Below are 8,742 nucleotides of genomic sequence, written 5' to 3'. Positions count from 1 at the left end.
ATTGGCTACGCCAAATCCCGTTTGGATGATAAACCAATGGTGCGCGGGATGTAAAACCATGACGTCACGTTGAAGTATTAATAGTTGGCCTCGTTGGCGAACTCGTCAACAGTCGTTTTCAACAGCGTATCGCGAAGGATCCGCGGCTGACGCAACCATTTCTTAGCACACGTTCAACTTAAAGGTAATTTAATTTCTTCGCGGTGTACGTCCACGCTAACGTAAACTGTCCATGTTTGTTTTGAATTTTCTTACGAGCTGTGTTTGTTTACAATTATTTGTTGCCTTGACATGTCTACCGGTTAATGGAAGCTTTGGCTAAAAATAGAACAATGGCGGCTCTTCAGGGTGACTGTTTTTTGGCTAAACGTCGAAATGCAGCGGTCTAAAACTAAACGGCTAAGCACAAACAAGCTCACAGTGCCGTTTATTTCGTGTCTGTCTAGTATCGGCCTAAAATGTGCGTGTTTGAGCTAATGGCGCCGGTAGGTGCTTTGAAGCCGTGTGTTTTTTTTTTTTTCTCTCTTCTCTTCCCAGGATGAAACTGAAATGGCGATGTCGAAGCAAAGCGGCGCCATTTGTTTGGATATTTTAAGCATTTTAGTTAGCCGAGATCTAAACCGAATCTAAACGGAAGGTGCGGCTATATAGCAGGGCACCAGTTATTAGTACCATAAAAGTCCCAGTTTATACCCAGGGGAAGCCGCTGTTTGTTACAGTGTAATAAGGGCGGTTGTTGTTGTTGAAGGCCAAAGCCTCCCTCTGACACCGCGTTGGGGGAGGGGAGCAGCGTTAGCCTGGGTTAGCCTTAGCATTGTGTTTACGAACGCGATCCACTTCCTCTTCGACTGTGCGTGAGATCGGCTGCTTTTTAAATCCGGTGTGTTCTTTTATTCGCAATTTTCAGAAAATACGCTATGGCCCGTACCAAGCAGACCGCCCGTAAGTCCACTGGAGGAAAAGCGCCAAGGAAGCAGCTGGCTACCAAGGCTGCAAGGAAGAGCGCCCCCTCCACGGGAGGCGTGAAGAAGCCACATCGTTACAGGTATGTCCGGTTTATCGCATCTCTTGCTAGTGGCCACTTGTCACAACAGGCTATCTCATTTTGATTTTTTTTTTTTGTTTGTTTGTTTTGTAGGCCTGGCACCGTGGCTTTGAGGGAGATCCGCCGCTACCAGAAGTCCACAGAGCTGCTCATTCGCAAGCTGCCTTTCCAGCGTCTGGTGAGGGAGATCGCCCAGGATTTCAAGACCGATCTCCGTTTCCAGAGTGCTGCCATTGGAGCTCTTCAGGTGAAGACCCCCACATGCGCAACTTGTCTCAAGGTTTTGCTAAATATTACCAATTGTTTAATACATTTTTTTTTTTTCCCTTTCGCCCCCAAACAGGAGGCAAGTGAGGCTTACCTGGTGGGTCTCTTTGAGGATACCAACCTGTGCGCCATCCACGCTAAACGTGTCACCATCATGCCAAAGGACATCCAGCTGGCTCGCAGGATACGGGGAGAAAGGGCTTAAAGGGGCGCTAGCCACATTGTCATGATGAATTACCCTATGTATCATACTTATCCATTATGTGGACATTTTTATTTCTTGGTTTTTTTTTATATAAGTTCTCTTTGAATTTTTTGTATTTTTAGTGATGCAACATACCAACCATTCCACAAACCCAAGTGCACCGTAGACATGATTACTTTATTTTATTTTTTTTTTTTTTTGGGTCAGGCTAAATGTAATGACAGAATTTAATATTGGTTGGGCTCTTCTCTAAAACTTGATGAATCAATTATTCACGCCAAACTGGGTGCAGTGATTCTTTACCCATTTACTATTGATCATAAAATGCCAGCATGCCATCCTGGGTGCACCTCACTGCAGGGTCAGCTTATTGGCCGTCTCAGTCGATCCTCTGTACTGTGGAGTACTGCAGACCCTTGGGATATTCTTTTTCTTTTTTTTTTCTTTTTTTTTCTGGGCCGCTTTTTATGCGTTTTATCAAACACAATCTTGGCAGCTACATTTAATACTATTTATGAGACGTTGTCACATGTCTTTCTATTAAAGGTCTTTATGAATACAAAGCTGTGTCTTGTCATAATATACAGACAAAAAATTAAGTGTGTTACCGCTTTATTTAAATTATGTACATGTCGCTGGTCAGTGGCTATACAAACCATTCCGTATGCTTGAAGCCAGTAGCTGTGAACACAAAGGAAAAGATGGTCGGCAATATGTGCAACTGACAGATGATCAGATGATTTGTCTAAAGGGCAGAAAACAGTTTATACTGCTTTTGGCAAGTTCAATCCACGTCTGATCAAAATTTTACTGTTAAAGGTGTCTACAACTGTAAACAAAGCAGAAGCTGCTTGTCCCACAAAAACAAAACTGCCACTCCTTGCTACAAAATGTGTGGCTGGGACTTTTTTTTTTTTTTTTTTTTCTCATTAGTGACACATGATCAATCCTAAATTGCTGACATGTTTAAAATTTCCCCTTGAGTAACTTGAATTCTGCCTCTGCTGTAAAACTTCTACAGTAGCAACAACTCAAGCTGCAGTCATGCACTTTTTTTTTCCCTCTCTCCAAACCACACTTTCAAGTTTTCTTTACCAATGTTTGGTGGCGTAATCAAAATGGGAGAACTTGCTGTGTAATGTTACCACTGTGTAATGAACTTATTACTAGCAAACCTCACCGATGCGGCAGACTATATCCTCGCAGTCCTTCGTGCTGCTGGCTCGGAGCACGACACAACAAAACCCGGTGGACTGAGGAGCTTCTGGAGAATCTCTGAAAGGGAACCGGTTGCATTAGACGCACAACCTTTTTTAACTTTAACGGTGCCTGACCACGAGTGCATGTTTGTACTTACGCCACACAGAAGGCAAATATGGTGTAGCCTGGCTGAGCAAACCTCCCCACACATGAAATCTCTGGATAGTGATGCTCAAACAGTTGCTGAGGAAACAGGGACACTATAAACACCCCATAGAAGGGGGGGGGGGTGTTCAGTGTTGTGGCACATCTTTTTCTTACCAGTGTACCGTTTCTGTCTGTGCACGTCAAATGTGTTTCCTTCAAATCTAAAAGCGCTTCCTATAAGGGAGAGATTACACTGAGCAGATATAGTATTGTCACTTTTTTTCTATTTTTCCTAACTTGAGTCAGTTCTTTACCTTGCTGGGCAGGTTTTTGTGCAACACCTGTGGAATTGCATGCTGCAGGACTTCTTTTCCTCCAAACTGAGGGACAGACCGGAGGTTATATGACAGTCTTGCCCTAAAGTAAGCAACATTTTACGACAAGCAAACCTGGTAATTACCAATCCAATGTTTTCTTTTCCCAAGAACTTCACGATGTAGACGATTCTGTTGATAAGGTTGGCGCGTCAGCGAATAGAAGTCAAATCTAGAGTTTTTGCAAATGAGCGGTGAGCACACTTGCCTTCCCTCTTTGAGACACTGCGAGGCTCCGGCAGGCTTTCGGCTGTCGGCTCGCGTTTGGAGGGGAGCGAGGCCGAGCTGCGCTTTGGGGTTCTCCGTCTTCAGGGCCCTCAGGAGTTTGACGAGGGGCCGATACACTGTTCCGTCCTGGGCCCTACATCTGAGAATACGGATGGACAGGGGGCGTCCCCTGAGACGGGACAGAACAACTCCTGCCTGGAAACCAGGAGAAAAGGCCTCACTTCCTGCGCTAGTTACTATGCAGATGATACTTTTCTCTCATTGGCTAAGGAAGTCAAGAAGGAGCCGGTGGGAAAAAACTGTGTGGAATTTCCTCACGTGTCCATTTTTGGAATTTCTCAGCGAAGTCCCGTTGATCTCGTCGATGATGTCGCCAGGGGAGACGAACGCGTCGACGTGAGCCTGGCTGCCAGGCACCAAGTCGAGGACAAAGACGCGCCCACTTAGGTACCTGAGTGAGGGGGGGATAGTGGACATGGTGATGCACTAATGAAATTAGAGCCTTTGCTTCCTTTGTATAGTTTTAAGACACAAACCTGAGAACCAGCCCGACTTCCCGACAGGGCACAACTTCGTAGGTGTCACACACCTACGAACAAACAACCGGTTACACTCTTCTGCATCTCATTCCATGGTTAATTCTTCTATACGCGTCCTGAATCTGGCTGTTGTCAAGTTTTCGAAGGACCAACACATATATAATGTGGCCTAACGGTGGAATAAAAGAGGAACATACATTTTCCGTGGCACAGATTTTTTGCACATCCCGTCTGATTCAACATGTTTTTTGAACGGCTCCAGCTACCGTAAGTCAGATTAGATGGAGCGCATCTGTGAACAACGATCAGTTTCCAGCTGGATCTAGGTCTGGACTTTGAAAGGGGGAATTCTGCTACATGAATATGCTTTAATTCAGACCATCCCTTTATGGCTCTGACTTTACGTTTAGGGTCATGGCGTACCTCTGCCACAGTCACCGGCCTTTTTCAGCTTCTAAAAAGGTTTTATTTGCTGATTGCCCAGTATTTGACTCCTATCAAGTTCTGATCAGCTTCCCTATCCCTGTTCAAGAGAAGCATCTCCGCAGCACGATGCCATCACCTTGTTTTACTGAAGGTATTTATTGCAGGCCCGTATTAAGACAATGTGGTGGCCCTGGGCACTATACCTCAAAGGCCACCCCCCCCCCCTTACCCGTGCTGTCCTCCGGTCAAAAACATCAGACATAATCAAGGGGATTTCTGTAATGTAATTTACTATTTACTAACTTACACAACTACATGTAGGCATATGAGCAGTGAGCAATATTCAAATATCTCATTTTAAAATGTTGAAATCAAAAAAAATCTTGATTTATTTATCATTTATTATTATTATTGTGACATCAGTGTTCACAAAACGAATAATGCATGGTCTTTCAACAATTTTAAGTAAATAATATAACAATTTATGAAAAATATATATTTAAAGCATGTGTCATGTGGTGCGCCCCCCCCCCCCCCCCCCCCATGGTTGGTGCCCCTGGGCACTGGCCCACTGGCCCTTATGGATATAGCACGGCACCATCCGGCCCTGATTTATTGTGTCCCGTACGGTACTTATTGCAATCTATAAATGGTACATCTTGTTGCTATTCTTCCATAAAGGCCTGGTTGTGAAGTGCACAACTCTTATTTTTGCCATATGGACAGATTCCTCCACCTAACCTGCAGCTCCACCAGTATCACCATCAGCCTTTTGGTCAAAATTGTTTTGTTTTTTCTTGGTCTACAATACATAAAATCCCAATAAAATACACGTGAGTTTGCACTTCTAAGTTGTGGAAACGTAAACCCGGTAAGGAAAGTTAGCGGTAGCCCCCAGACATCACTGGTAACGTGTTGTTGAAATGGCAGCGGTGCTCGTACCGGTAGCATCCAGCTCTCGTCTAAAAAACTGCAGTTCTGTTGAAATAGAGAGAAAAAAGAAGAATACTGCAGTCGTCATCGATGAGTAAGTAATATTTAGCGCTATTGATATTGAAGAAGATCTAGACTGACCTCCATGTCCAGCTTGAACTCCATGTGAGAGAGGACGAGCAGCAGCGACATGAAAGGCTCTGGGGAAAACAAGAAGGCAAGAGTTCAAACACGGCCCGGCCTTTGACTAGGCCACCGCTAGCATGGCTCACGTCCGGCGCCTCACCGACGAACTCCTCGCCCCTGAGGATCGACAGCGTGGGACTGTAGCACTGAAACAGACGACGGAGTAACATTTTCAGCGAGGCGTAAAAAAGCCGGCGAACAGGGGAAATGTGCCGGCAAAGCGTGTTTGACCTCCAGGACTCTGGGCGTGTGCAGCAGGTGGGTCAGGAACTGCGACAGAGTCTTGCGGCTGAGGGCCAGCCTGAGCAGGTAGCGGCCCCGGCCTTGGGCTGAGATCAGCTTCCTGCAAACTCTGGTCTGCTCCACAGCCAAGGACAGAGCGGAGAGCCTGCGCCGGAAAAAAAACAAAAAAAGAAAGGGGGGGTGGGAAGGAGGCGAGGATGAGGCAGAAAGGATGAAAGGAATGCGGTTCTACCTGCTGCAGGTGTCGTGATGAGGAAGCTGCTCAAAGCACTGCCAGTAATCCCTCTGCGCCAGGCTGAGGACCGGCTCTGGGGAGACACATTCAGAACACGAAGGGCAAACGTGACCCTGCATATAACGCTCATCTATATGTGTGTGATGGAACGAGGCGTTGATGCTCACGCTGCAGCCCCTTCCTGAGGACCAGCTCCAGCAGCTCACAGCAGGAGGGCAGGTGGGGGCTGGAGTCCGTCACTACGCCCCCGTCTGTCTGCATATTCAGGACACACACTGACATCACACAGAGAAAGAGGTTAAAACCACACAGACGATGCTGGACCTGTGGATCACAAATGCAACCTGACGACTCCCCCCCCCCCCAGATAGGACAAGCATCACATCATGGGGGTCCCTTTGGATCATAGGGGGCCAGGTCTAAGATCCGGTATTGATCTGGCTGGGAGGACAGGCCCTCGTTTACAGGAAGGAGAAAAACCCCAGGAGGGGACGTGAAGCTGCGTCCTCCCAGTCATGAGTGCGCAGTGGATGCTTACCTTTGAGGGAGGCGAGCAGAGGATCTCTGGGCGCCATGTTGGTCCTGAGGTGGCAGCTGCATGGAGGCTGCTCTTCACCCGCTCCTTGTCGCTCGGCCGCAGGGAGCCGCGCTGGGATCGCACTTCCGTGTAGCGAACGCTCCGACAGGCTACTGCCCATCCCACGGCACCTGTCAGGCGGAGACACAGCGGGGAGGGCGCCGCGCCGTCACAGAGCCATTAACCCGAGCTTGGAGTCAAGCCTCCACAGGGGGGCGCTGTTGCTCCAGGTGACAAATCTGACACCGCTGCTTTTTTTTCCCCCCGATATAAAATCTCACCATTATTTTAGTTATCATCTATGGAGGACCATTTGAAGTTTTTTTTTTTTTTTTTACTAGGAGCCAACGCATGATGTGTGGGAAGAGTTTGATTTGGGGGCCTACTTCCGGTTCAAGGTGAGGTTCTGTACATCGTTGCCTTACCTGTAGGTCAGCTTTTTGGAAAGAAAATAAGTCCCCAGAGTGTTGGAAGGCTGTTGGGTATACCATCTGTTATAGGTCAGCACTGGAAACCACACTTTTTTATTTTTTACAATAAAAATCTTAATTTGTTTTAAGTGTAACTTAAAGTATTTACCCTTTAAGTACCACTTGTTTTTCCCTTTTCAGCCTACAGTAAGCAGCGACACTGTATTTTTTCCTCTTTTGTGTTTTCAATATATAAATTCCCTTACAGATGAATTTTCTACATACGTCCCACCTTCTTTTTTTGCTTCCATTAAATATGTTGCAACAAAAAAAAAGAAAAGAAAAAAGATGTTGCAAGTTAATTATTGGTGACCATGTAAACGGAATATAATCATTGTACAACTTTTTTAATTTGGGGATTTTGGCCCATGTGGGATAAAGCCTGGACACAAAGAGAGAATAGATTAAATAACAAAAACTTTCATATGTCAACGAGTGTTGAAATCACTTTAAAACCTCCAGACTTAAATAATTATGGAAATAATGACTCTTCAGTATTAGACAATTAACCTGTCATAATAACAGCCCACTTTTCAGGTCCCACTTGACAGATTAACAAAAAATCTGAAATAATTCTCTGAGAAAACAAGCATCCTCTTTTATTTTATATTCCATGTAGGCCTAATAATGAAAGTAAAATGCAGCAGTCTCACAAAGACACTTATTCAACAAACTAGATAGTGTAAACTCCAGTATTTACTTTTCTTCTACCTTATAATTATTACTACCTAAAATGCACAATGTAAGTAAGCATATTTGTGTGTTTTACTAAAGATTTTTAGGCTAATATCCAAGCGTTTATTTAATAATGTTCTCTTGTGTTTTTCTTAAATCATCATGTTTGTAACTTCTGCTAAGTGCAGTATTTTGATTTGCTGGTTGCGATTGGTTGTTTTCGTCCATCCTAAGGGGATTTTTGCAATGAAAACTCTGATTGGGTAACAAACTAAAGGACCTGTCTGTGATTGGGTGGTGGTGTGGTTCATTTACATAAAGCTCATCAGGTTGTGAGACTGAGCTCAGAGCAGGAGGAGCAGGGGTTTGTCCGAGCTGAGCACGTGTACGCGAGTGTGTGTGATTTAAAGGGGACATGTGAATTTTATTCCCTTCATTTTCACATTGAAATCACTCAGTTGTGGTCTATATAAAGTGTAACTGCTATGCTTTTGGTCTGAGTTCCTCGTTAATTTAACCCAACATTCCCCCCTTTCTACCCCTGTTCTAAGATGCATCTCCATGCATGGCTGGGTCCAAAACAATCCAAGTATTTCTTTATTTTCTGTATTAAGTCTTTTATGTAGGTGTTTAGTCAATAAATTCTGACTCATCAACTCTCTCATAATATGGACACAGTGACTCACCGTACTGGACTGTAATCCGGTGGTAATGCATAAATATAGAGCTGTGTGGCATCAGCATCGTTCATTTTTTTTATTATTTATTTAATGTTTATTTGATAGGGACAGATACAATAAGCACACCTCACCACTTGAAACAATCTGATGCCTGCATCAGAGTGTGTATAACTATGGCTGATTTGCAACACCTGTCCCCAGGGGGGGTCTTGGAAAATAAAATGGGAAAATGAAATTTAACAGTGAATACAATAAGATTTACTGGAAAGTATAATTTAAAATACCATTTTCAAATCGGAACGTGAAACCTAA

General features: G+C 44.7%; 2 protein-coding genes across 2 annotated transcripts; one reads left to right on the top strand and one right to left on the bottom strand.

Annotated features, from left to right (window-relative positions):
* Nucleotides 1-46: 46 nt before the first annotated feature.
* Nucleotides 47-2,080, top strand: LOC105927375 (histone H3.3A). Its single transcript, XM_021317289.2, has 4 exons — nt 47-184; nt 908-1,045; nt 1,139-1,292; nt 1,389-2,080. Exons 2-4 carry the CDS (start codon nt 918-920, stop codon nt 1,515-1,517), a joined length of 411 nt encoding a protein of 136 aa, XP_021172964.1. The 5' UTR covers nt 47-184; nt 908-917; the 3' UTR covers nt 1,518-2,080.
* On the bottom strand, nt 1,597-6,828 carry si:ch211-250n8.1. The gene is made up of 16 exons (XM_036142504.1): nt 6,567-6,828; nt 6,196-6,303; nt 6,026-6,101; nt 5,782-5,938; nt 5,651-5,696; nt 5,506-5,564; nt 5,374-5,409; nt 4,003-4,055; nt 3,785-3,917; nt 3,447-3,661; nt 3,325-3,370; nt 3,179-3,244; nt 3,039-3,098; nt 2,875-2,960; nt 2,698-2,792; nt 1,597-2,198 (listed from the first exon to the last, which is right to left on the bottom strand). The coding sequence occupies exons 1-16, from the start codon at nt 6,724-6,726 to the stop codon at nt 2,164-2,166; spliced, it is 1,431 nt and encodes a 476-aa protein (XP_035998397.1). The 5' UTR covers nt 6,727-6,828; the 3' UTR covers nt 1,597-2,163.
* Nucleotides 6,829-8,742: the final 1,914 nt, after the last annotated feature.

This window comes from Fundulus heteroclitus, chromosome 10 (assembly GCF_011125445.2).
Source record: "Fundulus heteroclitus isolate FHET01 chromosome 10, MU-UCD_Fhet_4.1, whole genome shotgun sequence".
NCBI lineage: Eukaryota > Metazoa > Chordata > Actinopteri > Cyprinodontiformes > Fundulidae > Fundulus > Fundulus heteroclitus.
This window is presented reverse-complemented; position numbering and strand designations above follow the sequence as displayed.

Bases quoted from the DNA above. Each gene is read 5' to 3' on its own strand.
- LOC105927375 (XM_021317289.2), top strand. From the start codon at position 918: ATGGCCCGTACCAAGCAGACCGCCCGTAAGTCCACTGGAGGAAAAGCG. The intron at 1,046-1,138 runs GTATGTCCGGTT...TTTGTTTTGTAG, and splicing joins AAGAAGCCACATCGTTACAG to GCCTGGCACCGTGGCTTTGA. The intron at 1,293-1,388 runs GTGAAGACCCCC...GCCCCCAAACAG, and splicing joins CTGCCATTGGAGCTCTTCAG to GAGGCAAGTGAGGCTTACCT.
- si:ch211-250n8.1 (XM_036142504.1), bottom strand. From the start codon at position 6,726: ATGGGCAGTAGCCTGTCGGAGCGTTCGCTACACGGAAGTGCGATCCCA. The intron at 3,918-4,002 runs GTTTGTGTCTTA...CCCCTCACTCAG, and splicing joins GAAGTCGGGCTGGTTCTCAG to GTACCTAAGTGGGCGCGTCT. The intron at 2,793-2,874 runs GTAAGTACAAAC...GTTCCCTTTCAG, and splicing joins ATATTTGCCTTCTGTGTGGC to AGATTCTCCAGAAGCTCCTC.